Raw genomic sequence first — 18,364 nt, forward strand, 5'->3', positions numbered from 1 at the left:
GGTTGTAGTAGAGTTGTGTTTCGCGGCAAATGCGCCAGTAGGGCGGCATTAAAGGCTTGTCCAAGTAGTGAAAAGAAAGTAGGGGAAGGGAACGCCAGTCAATCGAGGCGAAAACAAGCTTGATTGGGATGACCGAGAAGCTATGAAGCTTGCTTTGCGCTGGATGTGACAGTGAAGTTGAGTTTGACGGGTTCCACGTGCAGTACAAAGCGTCGCGATAATTGCTTGTAAATGAGAAAAAAATATGAGGGAACCAAAATTTTGCAACCAAGAAACACAATAAAAAGGAATAATAAGCAAAAATAACAGAAGACTTGTAAAAAAGAACGCTGCATTAACAAATCGTGGGAAACAACGATGGGCAGCGCAGAGACAGAAAGAAAGATCCCCCCAAAAGCAAAAGCACACAAGCGCAAGCCCTCTAATCTGACCAGCCAACCAGATGCATCCATCTAGCCCCTTGTAAGCTCCACTTAGAGTCCTCCCGCCAGCTGGCAGGTGGGGCCCATCAGAGGTGGCGGATCTGTGACCCTAGAAACCCCTAGCGTGCCAGTTCGCTGCCTTATACCACGTGATAGCGCGTCCCATTCGTGACCCGAAATAAATAGTTTGTCAGCGCGAATTTCGCCTTGACCCGTGGGGCTGTCACATACCTTACTTGTTTGGTCACAAAGTTAATGAAGAAGGCACAAATAGGCAGCCAGCCCCGATCCTCAAATAAAGCAAGAACTCCCACCATAGCAAACGGCGATAGTAAAACTTTTTTCTCTTTCATTTTTCGGCTTTCTTTTTCCATAGTCCTCACATTGATTGATTAGCCTTCTTGATCTTTTCTATCTCTTTCCAATTAAAATCATATTGTTTTGTCCATGTTTATCCAGTGGACTTAGTGATCCTTATGACAATCATGTAAGTCTTGAGGTCTGGAATGACGTAGACAGTCCACATGTACTAATTCGCCCGTCTTCAGGGCCAGCTCTACTCCTAGCACTCCAATTCCACGCGGTGGCACCCCTACTGCGGTGTCCAAGTCAACACCACGTCCTGGTGGCCGCTGGCAACCTACTGAAGGTGCTCGCGACACGCTGTTTAAGCCATTTAGATGTCCTGGCACAGCCAATGCTTCCCCTGTGACAAACCGGCCGTCCCGCAAGAAACGCAAGGTCGATTACAGCGGCACAGACGCCACCGAGGATGGCAGCGTAGCATGGTCAAATGAAGATCGGCTTGGTCTAGCCACTCGCGAAGCTAACAAATATGGCGTTTTCAAACCAAAGGACAAAACTGAAGTGTTTAGAAAACGGTTCAATGTCCCTTTGATCAACAAAGACTCTGTCAACTTCAACTCTAACCGCCCACCCCCTACTCTCGGCCTTAGACAAGGCGCTTCCTTTGTTGCAAAGCCGCTTCATGACCCCAGCGGTGAATTTGCTATTGTGCTTTATGACCCCACCATTGACCAAAAGCCCAAAAACATCGAAGATGCCAAAGCTGCAGATGCGCCCCCCGAAATTAAGGAAACGCCATCACAGGAGCTAGATGCGCCGCTTGTGCACAAGAGTCTTGCTGAAATCCTTGGTATTAAGAAGAAGGTGGAGGGCGAGCACCCCCGTGTTCCCGTTGTCATAGACCCACGGCTTTCTAAAGTTCTGCGCCCTCATCAAGTTGAAGGTGTCAAGTTCATGTACCGCTGCGTCACCGGCATGATTGATGAAAAGGCCAACGGCTGCATCATGGCTGATGAAATGGGGCTTGGAAAAACCCTGCAGTGCATCACCCTTCTTTGGACTCTTCTTAAGCAATCGCCAGATGCCGGCAAGCCTACTATTCAAAAGGCTGTTGTGGCATGTCCGTCTAGTTTAGTGCGCAACTGGGCGAACGAGCTGGTTAAATGGCTTGGAGCAGATGCCATCACGCCCTTTGCTATTGATGGCAAGGCTTCGAAAGAAGAATTAACTCGCCAATTGAGACAATGGGCTATTGCCAGCGGCAGAGCTGTGACTCGGCCTGTCATCATTGTATCGTATGAGACGCTCCGTCTAAATGTTGAAGAGTTGAAACACACCAAGATCGGCCTCATGCTGTGCGATGAAGGCCATCGCTTGAAAAATGGCGACAGCCAGACGTTCAGTGCCCTCAATAGTCTTAATGTAACTCGCCGGGTTATTCTATCTGGAACGCCTATTCAGAACGATCTTTCAGAATACTTTTCACTCATCAGCTTCGCAAATCCCGACCTACTAGGCACTCGTATCGAATTCCGTAAACGTTTTGAGCTATCTATTTTACGTGGTCGTGATGCCGATGCAACAGAACAAGAGCGTCAAAAGGGCGACGAATGCCTTGCTGAGCTACTTGGAGTTGTCAACAAATTCATCATCCGTCGTACCAACGATATCTTATCCAAATACTTGCCTGTAAAATATGAGCACGTTGTTTTCTGCAACCTGGCGCCGTTTCAGCTCGGCCTGTATAATTATTTCATTACCAGTCCTGGCATCCAGGCCCTGCTCCGCGGTAAAGGCTCCCAGCCGCTCAAAGCCATCAACATCCTCAAAAAGCTCTGCAACCACCCCGATCTGCTCAACATTGGCGAGGACCTTCCTGGCTCGGAGGACACATGGCCAGAGGACTATGTTCCCAAAGATGCCCGTGGAAGAGATCGTGACGTCAAGCCTTGGTACTCGGGCAAAATGCAGGTTCTAGACCGCATGCTGGCGCGCATTCGCGCAGATACCAACGACAAAATCGTTCTCATCAGCAACTACACGCAGACACTTGACCTGTTTGAGCGCCTGTGTCGCAGCCGACAGTACGGCTGCCTGCGTCTAGACGGAACAATGAATATCAGCAAACGCCAAAAGCTTGTCGATCGTTTCAACGACCCTGACGGGTCCGAGTTTGTCTTCCTTCTGAGCTCCAAGGCTGGTGGGTGCGGTATCAACCTTATAGGCGCCAACCGCCTCGTGCTGTTCGATCCCGACTGGAACCCGGCCTCGGACCAGCAAGCCCTGGCCCGTGTATGGCGTGATGGCCAAAAGAAGGATTGCTTTGTGTACCGCTTCATCGCCACGGGCACGATTGAAGAAAAGATTTTCCAGCGTCAAAGCCATAAGCAGAGTCTGTCATCATGCGTTGTCGACAGTGCAGAAGACGTGGAGCGGCATTTTTCGCTCGACAGTTTGCGCGAGCTGTTCCAGTACCGGCCAGGCACCAAGTCAGATACGCACGACACTTTCAAGTGCAAGCGGTGTAAGCCGGATGGACGACAGTTTGTTAAGTCGCCGGCTATGCTTTACGGTGACACGAGCACATGGAACCATTTCATCAACGAGGGGCTATCCAAGATACAAGATCTACTACTACGGCAGGAAAGTGGGGAGGCTGATGTTTCGGCATGCTTCCAGTACATTTCACATTGAGTGGCGGTGGGTTGGAGGCCTCGGTGTTTGGCTATTTTTTGGTTCCTACTATTTGTCTTTTTTTTTTCATGTTTCCAATGTCTTCTTTACGATTGACGGATATATTATAGATAACTAACGCCAAGCCTTAATAGCAATGTGTACGACTTAAAATAAAGCCCTAATAATAAAGAGAGTTCCTATTCGCACACCAAATTTCAATGCCTCGGGCTTTCTGTGGGTTGTACCTACAGGACCAATAAGTTCAAGATGCCATCATTTACTGGCAATACCAAGCAAACTATACCCATATTATAGTCTCATAAACAATGAGAAAGAAGAGAAATACGACTGGCTTATTTCCTGTATTGAAGCAGTACGTCAAAAAACTATGTACGGCAGCCGAATGTAGTGATCGCGGACAATGAAGATGCACTGAAACTGGCACTTTGCAGACCTATGCCATATATCACGCAGCAGCTCTGCATTTTCATGTCAATTCGAATATCGTCTTCCCTACAAAGATTAAGTGGCAAAAGACATCACAACACCTGGCAATATTGACGCTATTGCTACTGATTCGGAAGATCAAATAGAGGTACCAAATTGTCAAATACCGTCTATTCCTTCTGGAGGCTGCATACAACACTCGGCGCAAGAGACCCAAAGTAGACCTTCTTGAATTGAGGAGGGACAGGATGTTGACGATGGAGCTAATACGCCTATGTGATTGGCAGGATTATTGTCAGATTTGTTATGTGATTGGTTTAATTACTTGGTGCGTGGAGCATTGATATGTGGTGTGCGAATAGGAGTTCTCTTAGTCAATTGCGAAGCTTTCAAGACTTTTTGTTTCTCTTGTTTGCTGTTACGAGTTAGTGAGCCCGTAAGTAGCGGATACCGTTCTGAGTCAAGCCCAGTAGATAGAATGATGCCAAGATTGATCGTGTCGTTTCCTGTAGGAGGACGGACTATAGTCCTGGGCGATTCGCCCTGTAAAAACATCATCAAGCCAATGATGGGCACTTTGGCAAATCCGAGCTGCTCGCACCCAACCTTTGTGATCATAAGCCGGGTTCCGCGATTTCCCAGCCTGCCAGAGATTTGGTCATTGCGGAAACTCACAATATCTAGAGTAATAATGAGACAGGCCTTATGTGGCTTAAGCACTTTGATCGGTACACAAAGTCATGATCCGGTGGTCGCCATCACCGTCTGATCTTCGACGGGCACGAAATCCAGCACCTGGTTCGCTTCGAGAAACATTACAAGGACAGCAACATTCTCACGCCTTGTCTGTTATCCCATTCATCTCATCCACCCTAGCCTCTTGACTTTGGCTGCTTTGGACCGCTCAAGAAGGCATATGATCGAGAAATCGAGTATCTGATCAGGGGCTCGATAAGACTGGCTTTTTTCACAGCATTCTGTGCCGCCCATTATCAGGGGAGGATTTAGAGAAGCCGGACTTGTTCCTTTAGATCTAGAAAGTGTCATTTCTAAGCTTGACGTGCAGCTACGGACCCCGACACCGCTCGAGGAGGAGGCCAGCCTTCCCGACCCTTGGGTTCCCAAGACACCAAAGACGATACTTGGGGCCACTTCTCAATCTGAATATCTTGAAATATGAATCAGGCGGCAGCAAAGCAGCTCTCCGGCGTCTATTCTTGAGGCGCTCAAGTCATTTTTCCAAGGGGACGGAGCCACTAATGCATCAGATGACATTTTTGAAGTCTGAGGACCAGATACTTCAGCAGCCAAACAAGGCGCTTAGCAAGCGGCGCAGAGCGAAAAGAAGGAGGCTACAGAACACAGGAACGATGGCTGCAGATGATTGTAGGCCAGCAATTGACCAAAAGGACATTAACACGCAGACAGCGGCGGAATTATCGAGAGGTGGTGGGCGAGGAGGGTAGGGGCTAGTGAACGAAAGGCGCTGCAAAACATGTGTCAGAACTAGTCGCAACACAAGAACATGTCAGATAGCTGCCCCAATGTCTGCAGAATAACAAAGCACTTGGCTTCAATTGCTTAGATGCTTTGCTGTGTTTTTATTGCGATTTCTAGGAAGAAGATCAAGATTTTTGTTTCACTCACTTGCTTGTTTCACCGGCTTATCATGTACGTTATTGTTAGCAGGCACTGTAGAAATTCGATAGTTAGTATCAATATAGCGTACTATCCACCTAATTTGCCTGGTTTGTAGTGTGCGCTTTCAAATTTATAGTGGTAGACTACGCCAGACTTCAGAAGGCATGGTCTATTAGATTACTTGATTGGTGATGATTTTCACTTGTTCTGCTCAGATTGGCCCCATTTTTCAAAAAAAAGAATGTGCCCATCTTATTGGCTGGATTGAAATTTGGTGTGCAAATAGGAAGTCATTGGTGTGCGAGTAGAAACTCTCATATTAAAACCCCTCAAACCAGCCTAACATCGATATAATGTGGGTCCGTATCCACATCAGGCCCGCCCCCTTCTTTTTTTCCTGGACCATTTTCCTCAAAACCTTTCCCCAGTCAGTTGAGAAACCAAGCTTCAATTCTTCTTGTTCTGCCACACAATAACCGACAAAACACCGCGCGCTTCCCGAATATCAGCCAGAGAAGACGCGACTTACATCTTTGCAAGCCAGCACCCACAAAGACCGAGCTGGTCTATTCCAAGATCCCACCAGGCGACGATTGTGTCGCTTCCTTGGCCGTCCCATATTCTTTCTCTGCTTCCCTTTTCCTCCCTCCTCTTCTCGCTACTCTTTGTTTCGTAAGACTCACCTGTCGCCATGGCAGATGATTCAAGCTCAATGTCTGCGACGCCATCTGGCCCTGTAGACTCCGTGTCTCGGACTCAAGACCACGCACAACAAGCTGTTGCTGCCGCCGTGGCCGTCGCTGCTGCGGCCGCTGCTACCGCTGCTGTAGAAAACGTAGAGTTATCCGAGACGCCGTTGAAGCAGGAATTTCTAGCACAGCCACAGCAGGCTACTCACGTGAATGAGCCACATCAGGAGCATCAGGAGAACCAACGTGACGCAGCGGCTACTGCCCATGTTTATGCTACAAATGGATTGCAGGTGCTTCAGGCAGCTTCAGATGCACAAGCGCAGCTTCTCCAAGCAGAGCACGAGGCTCAGCAACAACAGCAGCAGCAACAGCAACAGCAACAGCAACAGCAACAGCAACAGCAGCAGCAGCATCAGCAGCAGCAACAGCAACAGCAACAGCAACAGCAACAACAACAACAACAACAACAACCGCAGCAGCGGCAGCAACAACATCAACACCAACAACAGCAGCAGCAGACCCAATCCCAATCCCAAAACCAGCAGCAGGCCACTCAGCAGCAACAACAAAACGATGCTGCCGCACAGTTCTCGGCATCCCTAGCCAAACAACATGATGGGGCGACTAGCCAGTTCCCTACAGTCCTTTCCAAGCAGGAAAATGACCCTCCTAGCCACTTTCCTGCCCCCCTCAGTAGCATTCCAACAGACTTGCCCAATGACCAGGACCTGTCCGCTGCTTCCATTGCTGCTGCGTATCAGGCTGCCTCTGCCGTAGCGGCTGCTTCTAACCCATCAATAACGGCATCCACGCCTGCCCCGGTCCCCGTGATGCAGATGACTCCCACCGTCGGCACGCCGACTCCGGCTGCAACATCAACTCCCACTCCTCAGATGGTCGTCTCGCAACCTGTCAGTGGCCGTGCACTCCGCGATGGCATTAACCCAAAGCTTACGCGTTTGTCGCGTGCTTGTGACCATTGCTCTGAGCGGAAGGTCAAGTGTGAGCAGCAACGCCCATGTAGGCCATGTCTAGAGATTGGCCTCGAGTGCACTAATTCTCGTGAGCGCAAGCGCCGAGGCCCGCCCAACAAGAGCGTGCAACGCATAATTGCTCGGGCGCAAGCACAAGCGCAAGAAACGCCTATGGCCACCCCTCAGATTTCGCTGTTGAACCTAGGATCACAGCCGAATATTCTCCTGCAGCAACAACAACACCATCTCCAACAACAGCAGCAGCCTGTGAACAGTGGACTAGCCCCCGGTGCCCCGAAGCTAGACGCGGAGATGATTGCGCCTATGCCTATCCTCAAGCTCTTGGTAGACGACTTTTTCACATATGTTCACCCGCTGTGTCCATTCCCGCATGAGTCTAGCTTTTATGCTTCGTTGGCTAATCGTGACGATCGGACTAACCCAGAGTTTCTGGGTCTGCTATGCAGTATGATTGCAGCTCTAGTTGCATCTTTCCCACGCAATGCCAGAGCACAGCTCAAGGGCCACCAGGATCTTCCGCGAGCATTCACATTTATCGAGAAATGTACCAATCTGGCACTTCTAGCCCGCGGACCAATGTGGCACAACAAATCGCCCAAGACTATCCACGATGCAGCCACGAGTTACTTCTTGAGCTTAGCTGCTGCGTACACTTTCCGCCTCGCCTTGCACAAGGAGCTGCTAGTTGAGAGTCTTTCGGTTCTTGAGCGTCTGGCCGACTACAAAACAGCCAACGGAGCGCCTCAGTACGGCACAAACTTCTGCACGCCAGATACTCTATCATTCAACCATGTCAACGACCAGATGGGCAAGCGCTTGTTTTGGTGCGCTTTCTTAGGCGTTAGGTAAGATCCCGTGCTGTCCATAGTACCCTGTGTGTCTCTTTCACTACACCTACTGACAAGACACGATTTAATAGATCCATGCGCCAAATTGGCGTGCCTCTCAAGATATCAGATATTCCACCGCCAACACCAAACAACCCTTACCCCGACCTGCCTGAAAACACCGAGGACAAGAACATTATTGCTAGCTCTATTGACCAAGAAATGGAGCCTGTGACAATGATGACAGGCTTTCGTATTGCCACAGACATTTACATGACCATGAATCCTATCGTCGCTGTCGAGCACTGTTATGGCATGGCCACTCTGGGATGGGCTGCCCAAAGAGAGATGATAAAAAGCGCACTCTCCGCGGTCAAAGATATAGTGCTTCGCCTACCTCTTGAGCTTCAGGTCGGCCATACCATACAGGGCGGCGACGCAGCATCTGGTGATGTGCTGGCCCAGTATCTGTCGGCCTCCGCCCCTGTGATAGCCCAGCCCCGCGAGGTGGCACAACTAATTAAGGCCAATCCGGCCCGTCGCCGCCAACTTCAGTTCGAGATCCAAAAGGCCAACATCTACGTGTCTGAGTTAGCTACCCGGTCGTACTTTGTAGAAATGTATTTCACGCGACGCCAGATTCACATTGCAGAAGTCAAGGCCACGGAGGAAAGTGAAGATAAAACTGAGGAAACCAACGTCTTAGCAGCCATGATGCAGGAGCGGCGCCAGATTGTCATGGACCTGAAGAACGTGTTGGCTTCGGTCCAACAACTTCATCTGGAGCCCAACGGCGCCTCTCTAATGAATAAAATCCGCCAGGTAGCATCGACACTGGCTCAGCATGCCGATTCCACAGCCGACCGAGAGTCACTTCACCAACTCGTACAGATTCTCATGAGGCTTGAAAACGCTGTAGGCGGAGATGAAGAGTCAGAGTTGCGTACGTGGGCTGAGTTGAGAGAATACAGAGAGCAGTTTCTGGGGCATGATGGATTTGCTGCAAACTACTAGGGGATCAATATGTTGACAACAAGCAGGCAGACTGTTGCAGAAGCGAAGGGTGGAAGCCTGTTTGTCTCTTTTTCTCCTCATGGATCTTGGGGGCTAGACCCAACAGGCCGTTCAGCTCTGCAACGTTAGTATTCTATAAAATAACCACATTTCATTGTTTTTACTGTTCAGAGTTGCGTTGAATCCGGGCACATTCAAGCACTAGCCAGGTCAGTTGGACTGCTTGGACATGATGTCGCCAAAAGCTCAAAAACGAAGAAAAGGAGTCTTCGCAGAATTAGCAGGCTGCATGGGTAGTTTGAGCAAGCCCATTGGAAGACGGAGCTACCCGTTCGGCCAAAACAAAGAATGGTCGGTCTTTCCTTTTGTTTGGCCTTGCAGAGGGGGTTTGACATGGCTGTTTCGACATGGGGTGGCAAGCTTTATTTAGCCATGCCATGCCAAATGGAAGCCCGTGTGCTGCGCTTGCAACTTCATGTCTACTAGTTGCAGAAACTTGCCTGCTGCCAGGTGCATGAAGGCCGATGTCTAGTTGGCGATAATACATTGGTTTTTTAGCCGGGATGATACAGCTGCGGTACTACTCGCTCATCACTGTGGGACGCTTGGATCTGATGGCGAACAAAGCCCTGCAAATAAACGGGCCTTTTTCAAGTGGGTGGGAATAAGAATGCGGCTTCACCCTTTCATTGCCTCGCTCACACAAGGCTTCTCCAGAAGCTACTGTTGCTGTTGTGGAATAACAAGGAAGAGAAAAGAAGAGAACATCATTGAAGCAGAGAGATAAAGGGAAGGGGGGCTGGCGACAAGGAGCTATCATTTAGGATTTCGGGCCGTTCTGGCCGCTTCGGCTTTGTTGTTTGCAATCCAGCTCGAAGTCCTTTTTGTCTTGTGTTATTCGAGTAGGAAACAAAGGACAAAATTTTCCGGGGAACGGGTAAAAAAAAAAAAAGGATGGAAGGAAAAAAAGACCCCGACGCCACAACACGATCGCAACTACAAACAATGCATCTAACCAGCATTATTCTAGCCCTATGCCTCTACCCGGTCTTTCCTTCCCCCCAAAAACGCCTACCTACTGTCCGCCATGACGGAGGGCTCCGCTAGGATGAGTCTCATATTTCTTCTGCTTCCTCTCAACTTAGTATAAGATGCTGCAGAAGTGGAAGGAACATTATGACTGTAACCGTATCTGATGATTGCAGAGAACCTGCAGGAAAGAACGTAGAAATGCAACGTGGAAAGTGGCGGGTGCACTGCTCTGGAGAGGATCTTCTTCTGCTACCACAGCTCCACATTTATTTCCTCAACAGCGTTTCGGTCTTTCCCTTCTCAGAATCGAAGAGCACAAACCCTGGTCTCTAACCCCTACCCTATGCAAATCACAGTATAGCTTATGGCCCGAATGGGGAGGCCGCTTGGCGCTTCAGCAACCCCGCCAATTTAGAGCAGCTCCCCGCGCAGGAAGTAATATATGACAGTATCGGGGGAGTTGACAGCAACAAGAAGGTAGGTATCCTCGTACCTTTGTACCTATTTCTAGGACATAGTTTTGAATTTCACTAAATCGGATTTGTGTGGCGGCATCTTTGTATGTGTTAATATGTATTGTATGTTGTTGTGTGCGTTTTCCCCGCTTTGCAGAGCCTCTATCTACGACTTCTGGGCTTGTTACTCGCCTGTTGGTGACCGCCTTGCTACCCATGCCCGACATTGATCGTATCGCTGGCTTATTATCGTGACTTTTGGGCATGACTGTGACAGATCCGTGCTGCTTTAGTACACATACCCCATACTATACACGCATTATACATCCTTACTACGTCGTCATAAGCCCTCTTTTCTATTGGGTTGTCCCTCGCATCAAATTTTCGCCACTGCACCACATGCAGCACGCAGTCTCGCAATCCTCATTCTGGCCCACGACAGCAACCGATTTTCGCAATTCACTTCCTCGATTTTAGAATCACCGGCTATTTTGTTGCAAGATTTAAGCTGCTTCTATTGGCTTTCCTCCCACCTTCGTTGCTTAGCTGTTTGTCTCTGCTCCTTGCGGGCTTTAGTCTCAAAAATTTAGCGACTTTTCTGGCTCCTCTCCCTTCTGCTCTGGGTCTTGCTTTCTCTTAACCTGTGCTCGTCCTTCTAGCTTTCTCCCCACTTGACCCGGGCCTTCTTCAACCTAGACCATTTCTTGATCCACCCCCAGATTTTGGCTTTGGCTGAGCTTGGGAACCAGCTTCTATATCTTTTCAGCCTAGCCACTTCTCCTCAGAACTCAGGTGAAATCAAACTGGACCTCCATTGCCATTTTTGTTTTTTTTCTTTTACCTGCAGTCTTCTTTTCACTTTCAACTCCACCCCTTTCTAGAAAACCATCAAAAAACACCACGCACATAACGTTGCTTTTGCCTCCATATTCTGTTTTTAGCCTGGCCTCCTATAGCTAGCTATCAGCCATGATCGACTCCGACTCTTCTAGAATCCCCCATCCGTTGGATTTGGCTGCTGCGGCCGATATCGACCACCAGGCCACCGAGAATGAAGCTGCCACTCCTGGTATCGATTCTGCTACCTACAATAACCCCATCAGCCCATCGCTGGAGGCTCAGGACTCGTACTTCAACCGGGACGATGGCTTTGTTAACCACAGCGAAACTGCCAACGACCCTGAAAACACGGGGGCTGCTCAAAATGGCGTGATTGACTCCGAGAGCCATCCGCTTTCCCAGACCCAGAGAAATCGCCGCCGGCGAGAATCGCTATCGACGATTAGAGCTGCGAATCCGTCGCTTTCGCTTAGTGGCAACATCATCTCAGCTACTTTCAACATTCCTCACTCTCTCAAGTATCACAGCAAGGATGACGGCGACTGGGTATGTTGCCTCTGCATCTATGAAACGTGACTTTCGTTGAAATCTGACTAAATACAAGGCTAACCTTCTGTCTTTGCTGCACAGGAACTCACTCCACGCCATGGCCAGTCCGCTTTGTTTGACTCCCTGTCCTATCTCTCTTCAGAGCACACTCCTTGGAACCACAATGTTGTTGCTTGGACTGGCGAAATTGAGCCTGTTGTAGTCACCGACCAAGGCTCCTCTGCTTGCCAAAGCACCGCGCCTTACAGCGCGCTCTCAGCTCCTGTTCCTGTAGATGTTGAATCTCGGTCAAATGATGCCCCGGCTTCGGACGGCCTCTTCATCTCGAAGGCTGCTCAAGAGCGTCTGGAGTACAAACTTTCCCACAGCCGCACTATCAAGACTGTTCCTGTATGGCTTGCCGACGAGGAGGATGAGAGTGATGCGGGAATCCGCCTCAAAGACCAGTCGCGCTGGAGGCGCTACGCTCAGGACGAGCTCTACACCCTATTCCACTACAAACAGCATGAGCCTACGAATGGTCGCCGTGAACGCCTTCACTGGATCGACTACTGCCATATGAACCAGCGATTTGCTACCAAGATCCTGGAAATCTACAAGCCAGGTGATGTCGTCATCATCCACGACTACTACCTTATGCTGCTTCCCAGCATTCTCCGCCAACGCATGCCCAACATGTACATTGCCTTTTACTTGCATTGTCCCTTCCCCAGCAGTGAGTTCATGCGCTGTCTTCCTCGCCGCAAGCAAATTCTCGAAGGAGTGCTCGGTGCCAATCTTGTTGGCATGCAGGCGTACAGCTTCTGCCGCCATTTCACTAGCAGTTGCACTCGCATCCTGCATTACCCCAACAATAACGACACAATCGAGGCTTTTGGTATCCGCATCCAGGTTGGCGTGTTCCCAATTGGCATTGACGTGGCCAAGGTTGAAAACTATGCCTGGAACGATGAGGTTGAGCAGCGCTACAAGGCTCTCAAGACCTTGTATGCTGGCAAGAAGCTTATCGTTGGTCGCGACCGCTTGGATACTGTTCGTGGTGTGGCTCAGAAGCTCCAGGCCTTTGAACGTTTCCTTGAGCTCTACCCTGAGTGGCATGAGCGTGTGGTTCTGATCCAGGTTACGTCACCTACCAGCATCGAAAGTGATGACCCAGAGAACCGTACTGCCACTCGTGTAAATGAGCTGGTCATGAAAATTAACGGTACATATGGCAGTCTTAGCTACTCCCCCGTTCAACACTACCCGCAATATCTCAACCCCGCTGAATACTTTGCACTGCTGCGCGCTGCCGATATTGGTTTGATTACTTCGGTCAGAGACGGCATGAACACTACTAGTCTGGAGTATATTGTGTGCCAACGGGATGGCTGCGGGCCGCTCATCATCTCAGAATTCAGCGGAACGGCCGGTAGCCTCCGTGATGCCATTCACATTAACCCCTGGGATCTGACAGGCGTGGCCATGGAGATCAACAATGGCCTGACGATGTCTGAGAGCCAATGTAAATCTATGCAGCAGAGCCTCTACAACCATGTGGCTACTCGCAATGTGCAGAGCTGGAGCGATGCACTTTTGCGGAGACTTGTGCACGTTCTAGCTACTTCCAAGACCACAGTCTCTACACCCTTGCTAGACCGCACTGCTCTTTTCCGCCACTACATTTCGGGCGAGAAGCGCTTGTTCATGTTTGACTATGATGGTACTTTGACACCCATTGTGCGTGAACCTAGTATGGCTATACCGTCAGACCGCATTATCAAGGCACTGCAACTGCTTGCTGATGATCCCAACAATATGGTGTGGATCATTTCAGGTCGTGATCAGGAGTTCCTGCAGCAGCATCTCGGCCACATTGCCCAGCTAGGCTTCAGCGCTGAGCATGGCAGCTTCATGCGCCATCCTGGTTCCCAAGAGTGGGAGAACCTAGCTGAGAAATACGATATGGGCTGGCAGAAGGAGGTTGATGTGATTTTCCAAAAATACACGGACATGCTGCCTGGTGAGTTTTTTCATCTGTTCTATGATGCCTTGTGTTTTTTGTTCTCTACTAACTTTGGCCTTTTTTTTTTAGGCTGCCACATTGAGCGTAAGCGCTGTGCTCTCACCTGGCACTATCGCCAAGCCCACGACCAGGACAAGGCGCTTGCAATGTCTCGTGAGTGCCAGAAGGAATTGGAACTGGAAGTCGGCCAGAAATGGGACGTGGAGGTGATGCCTGGCAAGGCCAATCTTGAGGTGCGCCCCACATTCATCAACAAGGGCGAGATTGTTAAGCGTCTGGTCAAGTCTTACACCGGCAACGACGCTAGTGGCAAGCTAGAGTTTGCTCTTTGCGTGGGTGATGACTTTACGGATGAAGACATGTTCCGCTCTTTGAACGCCTGCTCGGACCGTGAGATGCACAAAGACCACGTCTTCACGGTCACTGTCGGCACCAGTTCCAAGATGACACTTGCGGGCTGGCATCTACTGGAGCCGGAAGACGTCATTGACTGTGCGGTTCTTCTTTCAACGGCTGGAAAGCACGGTAAAGACCTGGCTGCCATTGGCGATGTGAACATGGCTGTTGTGAGCGAGATAGAGGGTGTTGGTGCTGTGCCTAAGATGTAAAATAGATGTAGACCAGCAGGAAAGGCGGCTAGTTGATGAGTATGAGCTTTCTTTAGAAAGAGCCCGACACAAAAAGAAAATGCTGGCTTAGGGCTTGGCCACGTTAATATGATGATATTAGTTTAGTTAGCATGGTATTAGAGATTTAAGCAAGAATTAAACCGAGCCGACCAGGAGGCAAGGAAATGTGAAGACCCAAGCCAGAAGAAGTCTATTGTTTGTATATTTGTTTGTATTATTTAACATCCACATACTGTTTTTCCACAGCAATACGACGGCATGTTCTGGATGGAGAAGGGGTAAGAAGATGTCGTCCTCCGACACCTCCTCCGGGCAGTCAGCAGTTGCGGGTGTGCGTGCGTCTTCTTCAAACTACTCCTATGCCTTTTTAGGGGCCAGGAGTCTTCTCTGCTAGACGTTGCCCAAGGACTTCCCTGCTGGTTGGTTATGTTTCCAGGATTGGTTACCTGGTGTTTTTGGCTTGCGGCGCCCTGCCTATATAGTAGTTTAGTCTAAAGGCCAACAACGGCTATCGGCCTAGCGGAGTGTGTCTATTTAACGTCTACCTTACTGTTATTTCGCAGAAATACGACGGAGTCGAAGCGGTTGAGAATGAGAGCATATGGAAAAAAAAATGAAGAAAAACAAAAAGAAATTTATACATAAATATATATATGTGACAGAAAGACAAAAAAAGAGTTGCTGGCTGCAGGGTTCGAACCTGCGCATCGTAGAGATAATGGTGATCTAAGCGTTTTAGACTTAAAACCATCGCCTTAACCACTCGGCCAAGCCAGCTGCTGTACCCATCCTCACATTGTGTGCGGCGGATCTCCTGTGGCGTTAATGGTCGTGCTTAACGGACCTTAAGTAGGTACTTGGATCCACTTTTGCGAAAATTTTTGAAGAAATCAACACAAAGCAGCCATCGCTGTGTGGCGCTGTTACTAATCAGTGTGGCGTCATATATGTCCTAGCTATTCTAGGTGCCCTTCTAGGGCTTCTAGGTAATCGAGATAATGCAGACACCAGCTATTACGTCTAGATTCTGGGTTGCATTGCTTGAATTTCCCGAGATGTCCCAAGCAGGCTAGCGACAGACAAGGCTGATGGAACCTATAGCTAGCTTGTAGGCCTTATTTCTATCGTCATTTTGATCTCTACATCCCGCTCCCAACCAAAAGAAAAATAATAAAAAAAAAGGCACAAAGATGAAGACAATGACGGCGTCAGGGCAGGGCGTGGGTAGTGCACACACAGCGTCATGGATCTGGCGGCAGACACAGATCGCCTCCCTCCTCTCTGACTTGAGGCCTACCTGGAATTCTGACATCACGGCCCTATTCATATTTCTCTTTCGTTTCCTCGTGCTATGTTGAGCTTGGGGGGAGTGGCTGTTGCCTTTTGTGCCAACTTAGTAGAGGCAAATATCTGTGCAAGGAGGAGTGGGGGTATATCGGGCTTTGAAGAATACACAAACACTCATCTTATGACGTCTAGGGGAGGAAGGACAAGAAAATTCTGCCAAAATCAAAGGCGAGAAAATTCAGGAGGCTGGAATTGGGTTGACATGAACAAGCCGAGCTGATACATTGGGTGCTATTCATGGACCAAGCACATCCCCCCGCAATACGACCCGAGTCAGTCGAGGCGATAACTCTAGACAAGCCTTGGACAATGGATATTGAACGGTCTTCTCGCCCGAAAGACCCAAAAGGGACAATGCAAGGCCTGTTGTTTTTTCGCATTTTTTCTACATGCTTCCTCCAGATTGAGCTTGGCTGACCCTGTCATACTATTGAATTGACTTTTGCGTCTCCGTCCCTCCCACCCTCCCACCATGCTGGTGTGCATTGCTGCGGTGGGTTGGGTAGCAAGATTAAAATTAAAAAAATGTAAGGCCCCAAGCCAAGCAAAGCAAAGGCAAAGCGGTTTCAAACGGGCGGAATAGGGCCAAAACGTCATCATGACTACGAGCTTCTAGTCTATCGAACCATAAAAACCCGTGATGATTTCTTCATCATACACAGACCTAGCAGGCGCAATAGATTGGCACAGGGGCGTCGGTTAGGTAGACATGGGGGGACAAAACGGAGAAAAAGAAAGAAGTAGAATCCAAGTTCGAATTGGAGGTGAGGCCTCGCGGGATAGGGTTACTGGGAAAAAAAAGAACGAAAAAAAAAAGGGAGACGAGCAGAATAATCAAAAGAAACTGGCCAGACAAGGCGAGGCTAGACTAGGCCAGGCCAGACCAAGACCTAAAATAGCAAGAATGTTTATGTAGGATAGGGCGAGCGAGACCGCCGAGCAGAGCATTGGTCGGGTCGGGCGGAGGCCTAGCCCGATGGCTGTACTTGCTCGGTTCTGCCAGGGCTTGCAGTTTCTAATTGCTTTGGCAAACCAAAGTTAAAGTTTATCAACCCGCACCACGTCGAATCCGGTGGTGCACAGAGTGTAGGGTGAACCAAGTGTAGAGTACGCACAACACGCTGACAACGCAGACAACAACACAAGCAACTTGCGTCCTGCTGCGAGCAATTGAATTGTGGTGCGTGGGCGGAGATGTAATACAAGCATAGAAAACCATCCAAATACTTTTGGATGGTGTATTCCTCGTCCGAGATTGATGGCACTGTTGGCAGTGGTGGTGTTGATATCGCAAGCTTGCTTGTATTTGAGAGCCAATCAGCGGCACCCATGTTATACACTGGACAGGACAGAGAAAAATGGGGTGAGGGGGGGGGGGGGGCACACACCGCCTGAGAGATGCTGATGCTCTTTTGGCTTATGGGGTCTGTCGGTTTACATTGCATTGCCTAGTCAGCAAGTATAATAGACTTTCTCCCCCTTATTAGTGCTTGACAAGGCTTGCGGTTTTGGGGGGGATGCATTCTCGCTACGTGCTCGGCATAGCGGACTACACGCAGAGGCGAAGGCAGCCAACCAGCCAAACCGAGAAATACTAGAAACTAGAGGCTAGCGTGCGTGTGTGCAAGAGAAGACAGTGGGCAAGTCGACAGACAAGAAAAGTGTGGCCACACATGTATCCGGCGAGTGACAAGTGATGAGCTGGCTTTCCAATATGCAGATGGCGGGAGTAGGGAGATTCGGTCCGGGGGATGGGGGGGAAAGGAAGAGGAGGAAGAGGAAGAAGAGGAAGAATAGGAAATAGGAATACAGAGAGGATGGGGGGAGGAATGGGCAAAGAACAAGACTCGAAAGTTCGCGTCGTTACGAGTATCTTAGTTGGTGCAAGAACAACCAGGCAAAAGAAAGTCCAGTACCGTTGATTGGACTCGCCCCGGGCTAGAAGCGCCCTTGGTCAGACCAAGTGAAGTGTGAGCACTGCGAAAAGGAGGGCTTAGTTGGCAGCGGACGTACACGTGCCAACGTACTTGCATCGATTGGAACAGCGATGATGTTGAGAGGCGGGCGGATGAAAATAACAATATCGCTGCAAGATACTAGGAGTACAAGGACCCCCATCGCAAACGAGGCTGCAGCAGTCGCGGGAAGAAACACAAGCCCCGTGTGCAGCTTTTGGTCGTTGCGTCTTGACCGCGTGTAGTCTGTACAGGCATATTACAGATTACAGCAAGACAAGGCGGGCAGCTGGGGGCTTATTCATCAGTGCACTATCCAGTGCCGGGCCAACCCAGACCGCCTCAAGCTTCTTGCACAGGGCTAGCCTACAGCTCTAACCACTATAGGCCCCCCCACCAGCGGGTTGTCAACAGCTGGCTAGCACCAAGCACTGACTAGCAACAGTTTTGACAGAGCACTTGCCTTTGCCGTTCCGACCAATAAAGGCTTTGGCCGTTTGCCCCTGCCCGCTTTCCTCTTGACCGTTTGCCA

The 18,364-nt window shown here is 49.6% G+C and overlaps 3 protein-coding genes across 3 annotated transcripts; all 3 read left to right on the plus strand.

The window, feature by feature from the left end:
* Positions 1-898: 898 nt before the first annotated feature.
* HOO65_021070 (DNA repair protein rhp54) lies at positions 899-3,422 on the plus strand (the record flags this gene model as incomplete). Its single annotated transcript, XM_071006476.1, has 2 exons — positions 899-909; positions 971-3,422. The coding sequence occupies 2 exons, from the start codon at positions 899-901 to the stop codon at positions 3,420-3,422; spliced, it is 2,463 nt and encodes an 820-aa protein (XP_070861708.1).
* Positions 3,423-6,183: 2,761 nt separating this feature from the next.
* On the plus strand, positions 6,184-9,020 carry HOO65_021071 (Xylanolytic transcriptional activator xlnR; the record flags this gene model as incomplete). The annotated part of the gene is made up of 2 exons (XM_071006430.1): positions 6,184-8,024; positions 8,099-9,020. The coding sequence occupies 2 exons, from the start codon at positions 6,184-6,186 to the stop codon at positions 9,018-9,020; spliced, it is 2,763 nt and encodes a 920-aa protein (XP_070861709.1).
* Positions 9,021-11,476: 2,456 nt separating this feature from the next.
* HOO65_021072 (Trehalose-phosphatase) lies at positions 11,477-14,509 on the plus strand (the record flags this gene model as incomplete). Its single annotated transcript, XM_071006400.1, has 3 exons — positions 11,477-11,893; positions 11,978-13,898; positions 13,971-14,509. The coding sequence occupies 3 exons, from the start codon at positions 11,477-11,479 to the stop codon at positions 14,507-14,509; spliced, it is 2,877 nt and encodes a 958-aa protein (XP_070861710.1).
* Positions 14,510-18,364: the final 3,855 nt, after the last annotated feature.

Source organism: Ceratocystis lukuohia (genome assembly GCF_044167205.1).
Source record: "Ceratocystis lukuohia strain C4212 chromosome Unknown Supercontig2_pilon, whole genome shotgun sequence".
NCBI classification, from domain to species: Eukaryota; Fungi; Ascomycota; class Sordariomycetes; order Microascales; family Ceratocystidaceae; genus Ceratocystis; species Ceratocystis lukuohia.